This window comes from Marmota marmota, unplaced genomic scaffold (genome assembly GCF_001458135.2).
Source record: "Marmota marmota marmota unplaced genomic scaffold, marMar, whole genome shotgun sequence".
In the NCBI taxonomy this organism is placed as follows: domain Eukaryota; kingdom Metazoa; phylum Chordata; class Mammalia; order Rodentia; family Sciuridae; genus Marmota; species Marmota marmota.
In genome coordinates, this window is record NW_026000242.1 from 3,494,445 (window position 1) to 3,509,833 (window position 15,389).

Genomic DNA, 15,389 nt, shown 5'->3' on the forward strand with positions numbered 1-15,389 from the left:
CTTCAGTCTGGCACTTACTGAATCTATGAATATGGATACATTTCTTTATCTCTCTGCCTCTGTTTTTTTTTTTTTTTCCACCTACAAGATGAGAGAATAGCTTTCATGCAGGGTTGATAAAAGGATGCAAAAATTTAAATATGTATGTACACCACTCAGCACGGTCCCTCACATAGGCGACAATGAATGCCATCTATTATTATTGTATCAGTGGAGCCAGCCTTCCACATAATCATAAGAAGGCAGAGGAGAGCCATGGGAATCTAGTTCCAATAATCCTTGGGTTCAGCTGGCCAGATGTGGAACCAGATGTGGACAGGTTACCATCTTCACTGCACTTGGGAAGAAAACTGAGGTGCCCATCTCCTGGTCCACAGTGAACCAATAGGAAAAGAGTAGATCCACACCTTTAGCTCTGGATGTCAAACCCCACAGGCTTAATTAGAGCCTGTTAACCCATTTCCGATCCTCTGGGGCTAAGAATCTCTGATCTTCAGACAAATAAATGAAGAAATTAAGGGCCTTCTAATGCCATGCTTCTTTTTTCCCTACTCTCTTTCAAGCAGAACTTCTTCCAGATCAGGAAGGGGACTGTGCTGTGCCCATAGTACCCAGGATGCCTTCTTGGGGAGGAGAAGGGGAACATTGGGTGAGAATGGGAATCACATGGGCAGAAATGGAGCATGGACTGAGGCAACATTATCGACTTCTATGCCCACACATGCAAAATCAGGAGATGGTCCAGGTTCAGAATGTCACAGATACCACAGGAAACATGTTCCCCCAAACATGTTCCGGTGGAAGCTCCCTGGAATCCCAAAATGGGAAATGCTCTCTGAGCCTAATCAAAATAGTAATTTTTTAAATAGTAAAAAATAACCCTGAATTCTGAAAGACTATTTTTAAAATGGTAATAATCCTTTAATCAGCCACTGGCAGGGAATATAGTATTTGGTTCAGACATTTTACCAATTACAACCCACTGGGTCCCTGCGTGGTGCTTTCTAAATAATCAAAACCAGCTCTTAATAGTCACTTGCCCAGGCGGGCAGAGAAAGAATAAAACCAGATCCAAATAAGAAGATGCCATTACTAAAGAAGATCCAATCCAGCAGGTCATAAGAACCAGGAGACCAGGGAAGTGGGAGAGTCAAGGGCATGGGCTTTGGAGCTGGACAAACCTGAACATAGATTCCTATGTGCCCAAGTCCTTGCTGATAGCAGGACGTGGGCCAATTGCCTTACCCTTGAGTAAGACTTGAGCTTTCTTATTGTTGAACTGGGAACTGGCCTACTGAGAAGAGTCCTTCTCAAGACTGCAAAGTGCACATGTGGGTACCTGGCACTCAAAAGATATTTCCTTTGCTCCATGTCACTTGCCCCGCCCCCCCACCCCCTGCCAGCATCACCTTGGATGGAATTGGGAGACTGTTAGGGCAGAGATATTGGCATTCCTTCCTTCCACCCTGGAAGAGAAGCACGATTAATCATCACTTCCTAAACCATTTCTTCATCCTGCAATAAGCAGGGGAAGGACACCTGTCAAGAGGTAAAGACTGGGTGGTGATTGGGATGGGACCTGGGGACCAGCGCTGCGAAGCTACATCTGTGCCCATGACACATCATGCACAGTGTCCACTTGGTACCAGAACCAGACAGAAGCAGCAGGACATTCATCAGACTTTCCCAAGGAAAAAATAGGTCATAAAAAGGATTTTCACCATCCACTTTGTAAGTCCAGCCAGGAGTGTGTCTCTTGGGGCAGGTGAAGGTCAAAAACATCACATTCTCTTTAATGGTCACTTGTGTGGCAGATTAGCTCAGAAGAGTGGGGTGAGGTGCAGGGAGATCAAACAGGAATTTTACTCTTGCTAAGGCAGGATTTGCCAAAGGGTAACCTGTGGACCACTCACATCCCAATCTTCCATTTAAGTGCCAGTTAAACAGCAGATTCTGGTTTTACTAATCAAAAGATATAGTCGTGAGTTTCTGTGGGGCTACTGGGAGCTGCTGTTAAAGGGCAGTGAGCCACTACAAAGGAAGCCTTAGGGTAGAGTCTGGGGGCTGCAAGGTGGGTGCTGGTGGTTTATGATACTGATTCTTATGTATGGATGGTTGGGTACTGGGGTTTGAACATAAGACCTAGCACATACTAGGTAAGTTCTCTCCACTGAGCTACATCCTCAGCCCTTTTTCTTTTATAATGAGACCATGTCTCCCTAAATTGCTGAGGCTGGCCTCAAACTGTGTCAGCCTCCTGCTCAGCCTCCAGAGTCATGGGCATACACCACCATACCCAGCATGATGATGACAATTCTTAATGATTCAGGCAACCTTGTGGCCTCACAGCTGGCAGAAGTGTGTCTGAGTGGCAGCCAATGTAGAAGCACAACTCAGGTGCAGAGAGATTTTGAGCCCAATCAGCTGTCTTTCAAGTGAGAGGCAAGACCAGGGCCACTGGAGTTGTCCCTGGATAGGAGGAGTGCTGGAGGTGGGTTCTTTCCAGGGTCACTCCTAGAGCAGGACTGAGGTCCAAGAGGAATTTTTCAATGCCTGAGAGGGGTTTCTACGGGTGGGTCGGGGGCTGGCGCAAGCAGGATGTTCTCCCTGCCCTTTCAGACCTTTGATTTCTTTGCACCCACTTCCTTGCCCTGTTGTAGTCTTCCTTGGAGTACTTACTGCTTTTGACCTGATGTTATTTGTGTTTGTACACCTGTCATCTGTCCCCTACTAGAATACATACTCCACAAAAGCAGACACTTTCTCTTAAAAAAAAAAAAAACTGTACCTAGAAGGCAGGCCAGCACAAAGAAGGGGCTCAACACACACTTCTTGAAAGAATGAATGAATGATCTTCATTTTGCATCCCCCAAGCACATCAGAGCTCAGGGAAAAGCCTGCCTGACATTTCCCACAGGCTGGCAGCTTACTTATTCAGGGACTGATGAGCCCGAGGGCATGATTTGAGTTTAATAACCCAAAATTGAAGTTATTTTTTCCTGTGTCACTCTTGTTCACCAGACCGTGAGCTCTTTCTCAGTGCAGGGACTGTCTCTTTCAGCTTTGTTTCCCCCAAGCCCAGCACAGTGCCTGACACATAGTACATGCTCAATAAATGATTGGTTAGATCAATGGAATGACCACTGTGTGATATTCCATCCCCATAGTTTCTGGCTGCCTGCCTGACCTTGTGCCCATTTAAGAAGCTATGAAAAATGGTGGTCGTTGCTTAAAGATCACATAGCCCCAGCTCAGAGCTGTGAGGACCTAATAACAGAGTTGGCACCAGGGTTGGGGCCATCTCCCTCCATCGGGGACTTATTGTCTTCCAAGAAGGGTGATCTTACAAAAAGTGTTCTAATCATTGCCCTTCTACAAGGAACTCCACTGGATACGTGAGAAGGGCTGAGGAGGACTCCCCATGAGCACAGAGTATGGGAGGCAAATATGACGTCTCTATGGTACAGACGTTCATCCACACAAGCTGAGGTACCTGATGACTGAGTGTATTCTGTGGCCCCACCCTAGGCCACCCCACTCTTGTGGGGTGGAGCCTAAAAATTTGCATTTGTGCACATTACCAACATGATTCTGATGCATAATTTTCCATCGTGGTTAGAAATGTGGAATCTACTGGGAGGTGTAGATGGGCCCAAAACCAGCTCTCCTGTGTCCAGTGCTCTTCACCGAGGACAAATCAATCAGTCTCCCGGAGCCTCAGTTTCCTCACTGATAGTGAGAGCATTAACAAAATGCACCTAACACTGTAGGGTTCACTAGTGAATACATGTTATGTGGCAGCCCACGGTAAGTGCTTACTAAGTGAGAGTTGCCATCGTTATGCTGGTGATGGTAACATGAAGACGGTGATTCTTCCTCATCTGCTAGAAAGGGGGACTCTGCAAGCCCTACAGGGAGCTTTCCCTGGCTCAGCCACTTGGATAGTCAGGAGGCTCTCTAACATGCCTGTTTCCTGCTTTGATTAGGACCTGCCTCCCTATTTCCAGGCTTTTCTAAGGTTGGAGAGGGCTCCTAGAAAGGAAGTTGATTATTAAGGTGGTGGGGAGGATGAGCGACCTGAGAGACACTTGGAATGGCTGTCAGAATCCCTGATTCCTCTGATGGAGGAGGATCCGAGAAAAGGTAAGAAGGTTAACGAAGGAGAATGAGAACAGGAGTAGGAAGCTGAGAGGAGCCAGGAAGGACAGAGCAGCCCTGGGATGATGGGAGCAGACAGGAGAGGAGGGGTTGATTGGCATAAGGTGGGGCTGGGGTTGGCCGGAGAAGAGCTGACAGGAGAGATGGGCCTCCACTCCATCGCCGAAGGGCCTCCTCAGCCCATCTGGGATCCAGTCTGTGCTTCGCCAGTGAATCCCTGGAATCTCATGGGCTCCAGAGTTAGGGTAAAATTCAGTGAGTAGAATAATCCAGAAGAGGGGATAAGGACAGGGAATTCCTTCCTTAAGTGACACCATCCCCCTTCTCACCTCCCTCTGTGACATCATGCTGGCTGACCTGGCAGGAGGGGGACATCAGTGCTGGGCGGGACCCTGCCTGGGATGCAGCCTGCTGTTCTGAGGGATACCTGACATCAAGGAGTTAAAGAAACGGGCCAGGGACAGAGACAGGAACAACGGGGTGGGGTCTGTCACCACAGCAACACAGCCAGGCTTACCTGTCGAAAGCCATTCCTTGTGAACTGTAAGATTTTCAGGGCATAGTTGGACCTCTGGCCTTTGCTGTTGAATTCAATGTGGCCGGTGAGACCTTCCAATTCTACCTGTCCAAGAGAGAGTGAGTTACAGCACCAAAGAGGCCCCACATGCCCTTGGCTCCAAGCAAGCATTCCATGGGCTTTGGGGGATGTCCAAGAAAGGAGAAGTCACGGAGACACAGTCTCCTGCCCACCCACATCCAATAACCCCATGCCAATTCTATTTCAATACAAGTCAGGATGCCAGCTTGAGCACAGAGTCCCTCTGCCCCTTCTCTAGGGACCTGTCTGTAGCATTTATTCTCTTTGGGCAGGTGCTCACCACCTCTCAAGCCTTCAGGAAGCCAGGATGCCCCCTGAAACTGACTCAAAAAACACTAAGCCCAAGACCCTCTGCCCCAGGCTTCTCTGTCAGGAGATGTCTTACTTGTAGGTGGAAATCCATGCTGCTCCTCAGAGGAAGCGTAGCCATGGAGAGGAACATGGGAGAACCCAGCACTGAGCTAGAATTCTCCAGGCTGCAGCTTCTGGAGGCCTCACAGGCTCCAGAGTGAGGGTCTTCCCAGCTGTGCAGAGCTTTGCTAAAACCGTTGCTGAGCAGAAAGGCCAGCTTCCAAGCCTGGCTTTCAGGGCCCCTTAGTAGTCTAAGGTTCAAAGGTCATTGCCTTTGGAACAAACTTGCCATGTATACTCAGTGGGCGTTAGGTATTAGTGACCCATGATCCAATCAACCAGGGCCACCATAGATGACTTTATGTAGGACTGTGGTCTACCTACAGGGAAGCCTGGAGCTGAAGGGCTTCCTTGTGTCTTGAACCAAGCATCCCACCCCATCAAACTAGGCTGGGCAGACCCTCAGCTGCTCCTCACCATGCGCAGGTAGTTCATGAGGCTGGTGCCATGCTGCCAGATCTGGGCTGAGCCGCAGGACAGGGGCTTCACACCGATCTCCTGGCTCCGATTCAGTTCCTGGACCGCTGACACCACAGCATAGACGGCGTCAAATAGCAGGGCCGAGGACAGCTGGGGAGGTAGGAAGCAAGGAAGAGAGAGGAGTTGACGAGATGCAGAGAAATGGAGGAAAGAGAAGAGAGGAAAAAAAGAGAGAGAAAGGAAGGAAGAAAAAGGAAAGCAAAAGAAAGGGGAAATAAGGGTGCATTGCCACTGCCCTCGGCCCTCCCTGTGTCTGGGCTTGCACTTCTGCTGACTGCCCAGGCTCTTGTCCACAGGCACTGTGCAAAGCCTTCTCTGGGACGGAAGCATCAAGCTACCCCTGTGGGCTCCAAATGACTCCAAGGATATGCCCCCCCCAACCCCTGGGGAAATTGCAACTTGCATTGTTCCCAGGAATTCCCAAGAAGGAGGTGGGGCTGCTTATCTCAGGCAAAGGGAAGGAAACTGACCACTTCCCTCAGCTTAGCCTATTCTACTAGGCTTAGTGGAAGGTCACTTCCTCTTGGAAGCCCCCCAAAGATGCTGTTTCTTCCTAAATATACCTAGAATTAGTGTCTAACTTGTACTGTTCAATCTGACAAGTATATTTGAAGCACAAGGTAAGTTCAGAAGAGGAGAGGCCTCCTCCTGTGATATTCCACAGAAGGATGTGGAAGGGAGGAGCAGGGAGAGAGAACACCAATCAGGGTAGCAGAAGACTGAGTGAGATGGACCCACCGAAGTCTGTAGGGGTCAAAAAAAGGGAGATGTCTTTTGGGTGATCAAGAGAACACATCGTGGAGGATGCCACACTGGATGGGAGCACTGAGGATTTGGGTGACACATTATTGGATATGAGGGTGGGGAGCAGCCAGGGAGGAAGAAATACAAAGACTAGGAACTGGAAAGTGTGGATCAGCCCAGGAGGGAGCCATGAATCAGATTCATACTCGGGGTCATATTGTAGATTGCCTTAAGCCATGGTCGTGTCCATATTTCCATCTTCCCTATTAAAACGCAAGCTCCTTAGGGCACCCAGGACCTTAATGTCTATATGCTGCATGGCAACTTGCATGGGGTCTGGCAGGTGGTTGGTTCCCAAGACCTATTACTTGACTGCACTATTGGCTGACAGATGCCCACTGCCCAGTGAGTTAATCTATGGTTACAGCCTTTGGAGAGGGGAAGCCTGAGGTGTTTGGGTTCAGGTGGTGACAGCAGAGACTCCTGTCCTTGGGACATGTTCAATCTAAGAAGGAAATAATAATATGCTGAGTTAATGTTCACAAGGTCCCTGACCAGAAATACCTACCAAGTGTAAATTGTGGTCAACACAGTTCAGGGGCCCTGGGGGTGCTCCAGGAAAGCAGGTGGAGCCCTCTCAGGAGGAGTGAGGTTGAGGGACTAGCAGCTCATGCTCGATCCCATTGCAAGGTGAGTTTCTTCACAGAATTACCATGTCCCCCTATCAGCAGTTCAGCGCTGCCCTCCCAAGACTCTCCTTTGGACTGAAGACTACTTTTTAAGGACTACCTTTTTAAGGACTGGCAGAGCACTCTCCCATGTGACAGACTTCTTACAACTGGCCTCCCACCTGGCCAGGCTCCACAACAATGGCCCCTCCAAGGATGGAGGAAGCCCACCTAATGTTTCTTCAAGCCCTCCAGAGAGAATATGCTTGGCATGAGATAGCAAAGTACAGAGGAAAGAGCCTGGAAGCAGAACTTCAACCCGGAGTCCAGACCCCAGTCCCTCCTTTGGGTGCTGAGTTGACCCTGAGCATCTTGAACCTTGAACCTCTCAAAATCAGTGACAGTTCCATATCTATAAAAGAGACACAGCAGTCCTTGCCTCACAGGGCTGTAAAAGCGTTCTATAATGGCAGGAGTCAGGGGTCAGCCTTCCTGAGAGCAGGGACCTGCACCGCTAGGTCTGCCAGGCATTGGCAGGAGCTCAGGAAACAGGCTGGCTGAATGCAGTCTAGGGGGAGCAGTAGAAACGGGGAGCTACAAGGTCAGAAAACAGGCTGGGCAGAGCGCCTTATTTCCTGTAGTTTTGGGCCAGGAGACCTATCAGGGGAACTGGGTGAGCTGATTTTGGATGATCTCTTTCAAAGGCAGTTACAGGAAACACAGACAACACAGTTTCTCTAGTCCAAGTTCACCTGTGCGGTAAAAATCACCTGGCCAGGGAATCCCTTCTTCGCCCCTCCCTCCCTCCCTCCCTCTCTCTTGCCTTCCTTCTTCCTCTGCTTCTTTTCTTTCTTCCCACTCCCGTGCCCCCAGCCTCTGGCAGGCACCCTAGACCTCAAATTTCCCCTTCTAACCCAGTCAATGAGGCCAGCCCTCATTGACTCCTCTCTGTCCCCTGGTCCTGAATCTACCTATGACCTGAACACTAAGCAGACAAGGGTACCCAAATCCCTGATCAGGACCAGAGGAGAACCCCATGGCCCTGCCGAGCAGGGGGGCTGAGCCAGGCTGAGCACTCCTGCGAATCCTCCAATCTGTCACCCCTCCTCGACCCCACTGCCCTTCCCCTTGGCCACCTAGCTCCTTCCTCATTTGATTCAAGGATCACCTGCATGGCACCTGGTGCTCCTCCGCGAGCCTACAACTTTCCTTGTCCCTTGCACATAGTTCATTTTCCCCCAGGCCCGTGTGGTTCTTTTATTAATGGGCCTCTCACATTTCCTCGCCAAGAAGAGAAATGGAAATGATGAATGCCACACGCTCTCCCTTTCCAGCGTGCACAAGCATCTCCCTCAGGGGGAGCTACTTACCTTTATTGCTATTGGCTTCCAGAGCCTTCGGTTTGGCGATTTAAGTGATCCTGTAAACCAATTCCTGGCCCGCCCTCTCCCTTGCCTCCCAGTTACTCTCTCCATCCTAAGATTCCCCAGAACACAGTGTCTGAGCTGGAAAGGATCCTAGAAATCAACTAGTCAGGCTCTCATATTACAAATGGAGAAACTGAGGCTGAAGGAGTTCTCTTGCCCAAGATCACCCAACAAGACAGCACAGGGCCACAGCTGGACCCCTGCACCCCTTTGTCCAGTTTGGTTTCTTCCTAATTCTGTAGCCCTGTTTTCCTACCCACTGCCCGCAGGGTGGCCCTAGAGAAGCCTAGGTAATCTTCACTCTATCAGATTTATTCTTGTGCCAGGATGACTGGAACAATCTTTCAAGACATGGTCACCTTCTCCACAACAGATAAGAACACTGGGCACCTGGGCCACAGAGGAATGGTGGGCAGGCTCCTCTGATGCCCTGGCTTTGGGTCATCACCCAGTAGCTTCCTGGCATCCCTGGCCGTTTGTCCTCACATTAACTCAGGTAAGAATCACTAGCTGAGCACACATTCTCCCTTTCTTTCCCCCATTTTGTTTAGGTGCCTCCCCCCCCCGCCCACTACCAGGAGCTTCAGAGGGGGCTGACCCAGCCCCAGGGCCCAGGTGAGCCTGAGTGATCCCAATCTCCTCATCCCCCTGCCAACGTGTGATTCAGGACAAGTGACCCAGTTCAAACCAATGAGGGATGAGCTGAGGTCTGGAGAGAGGAGTCTGCTTCTCAGGAGGGTTATGTGTCCTAGGAGAGAGTCTTTGTTCCTGCTTTGGACACTTCTGCATCTGGGGAGATGCCTGGAGCAGCTTCAGCCAACCTGGGCCCTAGTCTGAGCATGAAGTTGTCACCAAGGGTGACCAAGCAGAGATGGAAAACATGTGGGTCTCCAACCACATCACTCTGGAGTCTTGCTGTGCCATGTGACACTACCCTGCCTTTTGTGCACAGGGAATTTTAATTAGCGTTTCTATTACAGGAAGCTGAGAGCACACTAACTGGTATGGAGGCTCTGGGGATCCTGGCCTCTCAGGAGTATTGTCGAACCAGGTCCCCAGGGAGACTTGGGCCTCAGCCCCCTCAAGGAGGGGCCTTCCTGGGTGAGGCTGTGCGCTAGTCCCTGAGAGACCATCAGGACTGCACCCAGCAGAGGAAGCTCGCTCTGCTGTTCCGCACATCCTCCACCAAGCCCCCGGCTTGCTCCTGCCACCTGTTGTCGCTGTTCCCACTCCGTCTGGGATGTGGTTTTCTTGGCTGATGCTCTTATTAGCACACGAGCCGGATGCTGGGAGATCAGCTTGTGCCTGTTTCCAATGTCCTTTGGCTCCTCTAACTCTGGGGCCTTCAAGATTCTCCTAGTAATTACAACACCAGCTGGGGATGCGGGGTGGGGGTGGGGGGTGGGGAGCCGGTAGAAGGAAAGTCATCAAGTCTCCTGTCTCACCTCCGCTGATAAATTGCCTTCAGAGCTGACATGGGTGATATGTCCCAATTTGGTCTGGGCTTCACAGGTCTCCACAGTTCAGCCTGGGCTGATGGAGCTGATCCCTTCTAAGTCATGAACATCCTTCTGCCCACACCCCAACCTTGGTTCAGTCTCCTGAGGGTCCTCCCCTCATTACCAGACTGCCCCTCTTTGGCAGGCTTCTGGCAATCCACCCTCTCATTACTGCTCTGAGAACTCGCCCCTACTCCTCCAACTCCGGACTCCTCCCCTTGCCCAGCTTCACCTCCCAGGGTGTGAGGGGCTGCAATGGCTCTGCCTCATAAGTTTCCCCTCGAGTTGTTCCACATCTCCATCCTGAAGCATCTCTTTGCTCTCCTAATTGCTTTCTCCCTCTGCTATTATTTACTAATTTAGCTCTGGAAAGCATTTGGGACTGCAGTCAGGGAAAGCAGTTCCCATCACAAAAGCCCTAGTTTCTATCTCCACTTCTGGGCACAAGGGAAGGGGGCGTCTCTGCTCTTCCCTCCTTTCCCACTGCCTTCCCTTCCATTTCCTTTTCCCCCTCACGATCCCCCTCTCTCTTTCTGAGGTCTCTGTTCCTCCTCTGTGCATGCACGTGCCTGTTTTTGTCTCCGTGTCTTTCCCTGTCTCTTCTAAATATTAAATCCTCCAGCTCAATCCTCATTTAAAATCCTCTCCTCTATCTTGGCACCAAAATGTTGTTTGGCAAGGAACCCTCGACTCTCTTGTTTTTATATTTTCATTTGGTTCTTCATTGTTATTTTCTTTTGAGCTGTTTGCAAATTGTTTCGGGGAAAGAAAGACTTTGTATAAATTAAGATGAATCAAGTCTGACTCAGGGAGTTCTGGTTGGATTCCTTCCTCCTCCTTTGAAATGAAACAGGAATAACTTCTAGACACACACCTGTAGCCCTCGTCTCTCCCTGAGCCTCCGACGCCTGGATTCCCAGGATCCTCTTGGATGCCCATTTGTTGCTGAACCTCTGTAAGCTTAAACTCTGCCCCTCACCCCAGATATAATAGCAGGGCAAGAACCATTAAAAATCTCATGGAATAGTTCTTACAATCTGGATTTTATTCAATGAAATAAACACTTAATTACAAACATCTGCTTTAGCCTAAATTCTAATTACTTAATCTAGCCATCTGTAATTTTAATGATTTCCCACGATTTTCGTTCTTTGCAGCGTGATTAATGGGAATGGCATATGAAACTAGTGGGTGTGTGTCTCCGCTCACGACACTCCCTTTTCTGTTTGCTAGGTCCCCAGCAGGCAGGACGCATCTTTGCAGACTGCTGTGGGCCACCTGGCAGGTCCTGCTGCAGGGGAGGCTACCCTGAGTTCCCTCCCTGGTTCCCTTTGGCTCCAGACACTCCATTCCACTGATGCCCTTAGACCTGGGCTCCCTGTCCAGCAAGCTCCACCTGGAATATGGAAAGTGGGGCGGGGGGAGGGGGAGACCCACACACAAAAGGAAAGGAGAAAATGCCACAGTGGGGAACATCTGGAGTAGGAGACGGAAAGGAGATCACAGGGGGAAAGGGGGGAGTGAAGGGAGAATATGGGAGCAGGCAAAGAAAGAGCATGGGCCTGAGATGGAGAGAGAAGGGAGAGGAGGAGGGCGAGGAAGGGAGGAGGGGGGGGAGGAATGAGACCATCCCACCAGGCAGGAGCGGGTTGCAGTGTTTTCGCAGAGCAGGATGGGGGAGGCAGACCAGGCTGTGTGTTCCTGGAACTCCCTCGCCTTCCAGCTCTCTGTCAGGAAAGAGCTGGGCTGTTTGTGCTGGGAATTCTCAGCCCCCAGACAGACAGGAAGAGGATGCCTTTCAAAAGGTAGGCTGCTAAAGTGAGAAGCTAGAGAGAGATCTGCCGCTATTGTCACTGCTGTGAGCTTCCCTTGCGCTCTCTTTGAGGTGACAGTGTCTGTAACACCTCCCATCCCCCTCAGAGGCCATCACAGAGACTTGGCTGGAAGGTTCTCTGGCACCAAGGGAGAGATTTCGACTTCTGGTTCAGGCTGTGTTAAAGCGTGGACCCCGGGGGTGACCCTTAGGTGCCACCTGGCTCTTTGGTGCCTCGGTTTCCTCATTTGTCATAAAAGGCTGCATGACTGCCCTTAACTGCTACTAGGATGCCACAAAGAGGAAAAAAGGTCATGGCTGGGTAATTTTCTGGGGAGTGCTACAGTAGCTCTGTGTGGAGGTGAAAGTCATGACCATGAGTGCCCCAGGCTCCTGAGCAACGTGACCAGCCAGAAAACAGGAGGGCTGGGTGGAGAAAGCCGAGTGGGGTACAACCAGAGGGACCTGGTGGTCCAGGTCTGAGGCTGCCTGGTCCTCCTCCTACCAGCCCCCTCCAGGCCTCCAGTAAGGCCACAGCTTTCAATCCCTGCAGGGGATGGAACCTCCAGAGAGCACATCCAGCTGCCCAAAGCCCCCCAGACATCCTGGGAACATGAGCTGTGGAGGCCATGGAGGTCTGAGAATGGAACTGGAAAGAAACAGATGAGGCCAGGGTTTCTATCTTTTTACACTGCTCTAGCAGCTTCCACGCCATGGGACAGCCTCTCCAGGTCCGTTGAGTAGGGCAGCTCTGGCCCGGAAGCTGCATACCCTGCCCACTGTCTTATACACAGAAAATGAGAAGCAAGTCAAGTTATATGTCAGAACACGATGGGAAAAAAAAAAAAAAAGAACACGATGGGGTTATGTTCTGACAAGTGCATCATTAGTCAACCGTCACTGTGTGACCATCACAGAGGACACTTACACAAACCAAGATGATCACCAAGTCACCGCATGGTATAACAATGGGACACTGCTGTTCTGTGACCCATGGTAGGCCAAAACAGTGCTATGCTGCTCACGACTATTGGCTTCCCTGTTCTGGGAAGGCTTCTCTGGCCTCTACAGGCGGAGGGATTCTCTGCCTTTCCTGTAGGAGTCATGTGTCTCCAGAGCGTTTTCCTAGAGGTGGAGGTGGATCCACTCCCCACGGTGCACCTTGGAGATCAAACAGCAGCTTTGGCCCTTCCCCACCTCTGCACTGCGTAATGAACCCCAGTTCCTCACCTAGCCCTGAATCCAGGCATTCAGGCCCTTTGCATGTGATATTTCTTCACCGTCTAAAAGGAAAGACTACAGTTCCTCACTCTCTGACTTTGTCCACATGTGTTTTTTTGGTGAACAAAACAGGTGCAACAAGAACAGGATCCTAATTAGAAATAACTCATACTCCATTGTAAGTACCATTCGTCAAAATACACTCTACTGTCATGTACATCTATGACAAAAATAAAATCCTGGCAGGGCAGGTTTGAAACAGGGGCTATTTGTTTTCTAAAAGAATTATTAAAATAATCATCTTTCTTCTTAGAAAAAAAATAGTATATAGAAAATTTCTCCATTATAGCATCTTATTCTCTATACTTTATCATCTTATTGTCACCTGTAGGTATTCTAGGCCCAGTAAGTTATAATTGCTGCATTATGCAGCTGTCTTTTCTATCAGAAAAATGAGGGGAAAAGAACTTACAAACTAAAAATGCACTTATACTGTCTTTTATATTTACACACACAAAAAAAAAAAAGAGGTGGAAGAAGTCACAGTGTGTGTTCTGCAGACCTAGGTCTGAGAGGGCTTATGGGTTTCCACTTGTTCTGCTGCCCCTCTGCCATCATGAGAAGCATGTGGAGCAGAGCTGTCTGGGCAGGCCCAGCTGAGATCAGTAAACCCATGTTTGTCTCCTGGGCCAGCTTGGAAGAAATGATCCCCAGTTGAGCCCCCGATGCATGATGAGCTATATAAATGTGCAGTGTTGTTTGCTAGTAAGATTACGTGGTTGGTTGTTACACGGCATTTATGTAGCAAAAGCTATCTGATATATTTACTAACGTCTATCCCAACATCTGGCATATAGATTGTTAAATAAACTTATTCAATGAGTAATTGTGAATTAAAGATAGGATTGTATCTCATTTTATCTTCTCAATGTTCTTCTAAGATGGTCAAGTTTAATTAATTAGCCCAATATCACAGATAAAGAATACAAGGTCCAGAGGGGTCACACAATTATCTAAGATCACACAGCAATAAAACGGAGAGGCTATTCTTAATCTGGGCCCTGTGCCTCCAAGGCCAGTAGTCTTTGCAGCATGTGTGACCACAGTTAGAGCTGGCCCGGCAGCTCTGTGCAAGGCTCTGCCTGGCTTCTGTGTCAGGTCCTTATGAAGGATCCTAGTGGGTACTAAGGTCATCTTATATGCCTGCTGCTGGCTAATGTGAGCAGAATGACAGGGTTGAAACCCTAGGAGAGAAACTGGAAATATGACATGGAGACCTTTAATTTCACTGGGCTAGAAGCCGAAGGAGGTAAGGTTTGGGCTGGAGAGGAGGAGGCAGATTTTTTTCCCCTTTCCTGATGTCCTGCTGGGAGCCTTTCAAGGTCATCAGCATGCCACTGGAGTATTAGTGTCCTACAAGAACCTCTCACTCAGCAGGGGGGATGACACATCCTGCACACATGTGCTTGAGGGCATCCTCACTGGCCCTTAAACCATCTAATGGGGTGAGGACCCTCTTCCTTCAGATGTCACCCTCCCCAAACCCTTCCTATGGATCCTTACTTCTTTCAGGTCTAAAATAGCTTGTTGGGACACATTCCACAAACCTTCCACCTGCTTCCTTGGATCAAAGCTTCCTGAGTTCTTCATGAGCTCTGACCCCCTCAGCTACCCCTTTCTTCCTAAGAGTCCACCAGGCTACACAGGGTCTTGTGAAAGGCCACTATGCCCATGCCCTGCCCCAGCCGCCCTACCCTGCAACACCACCACCACTAACTAGGCACTGAGCATGCGTGTTCTAGACCTAGCTTTGCCCCTAGGTATATCTTATCAAAGACGGGCATGGCTCCTGCTTTAAGAGCCCAGCAGAGAACTTCCCACTCCAGGAGGATACCCCATCTCCAACTCCTAGGCCTAATTCTTTTTCATGTTTTTCTATCTCTAACTCATCATTCTGCCTGACTTATTCATTCATTCATTCAACAAATACCTATTAACTACTTTCATTTTTTCAGGCTCAATGACAGTGCAGCGTGGTAAAGAAATGGTGATCCTAGAGCAAGGCAAAATGGCACTGTGGCTGAAAGGAAAACTGTAAACCTATATAGTGAAGCCTGAGTTCTGAACTTAGTTCCTCTGCTCATTGTGTGACTCTGGCTAATTACTCAACCTTTCTGGGCCCCAGTTTTACCATAAGTAAGATGGAGATACTGAGAGCAGTTGCTTCAGAATATTGTGGTGAGCATCCCATGAGCTGCCTCAGGTTATGCCACATGAGCTGCCAGCACAGGGGCTTTTTCAAATGAAATGGTGCATGTAATCTGGCTAGGACAGGGTCAGAAAGCTACATGATCCCAGGCTTCTGAGAAC

General features: G+C 49.5%; 1 protein-coding gene across 4 annotated transcripts in view; it reads right to left on the bottom strand.

Annotated features, from left to right (window-relative positions):
- The window catches only part of Grik4 (glutamate ionotropic receptor kainate type subunit 4), a 363,614-nt gene that overhangs the window by 89,559 nt on the left and 258,666 nt on the right, over positions 1-15,389 (bottom strand). For all 4 annotated transcript variants that reach the window (XM_048795923.1, XM_048795924.1, XM_015489727.2 and 1 more), the window contains 2 exons: positions 5,585-5,737; positions 4,676-4,780 (listed from right to left, as the gene is read on the bottom strand). In XM_048795923.1, coding sequence (XP_048651880.1) covers positions 4,676-4,780; positions 5,585-5,737 — 258 coding nt within the window. The remainder of the gene's footprint in view (positions 1-4,675; positions 4,781-5,584; positions 5,738-15,389) is intronic.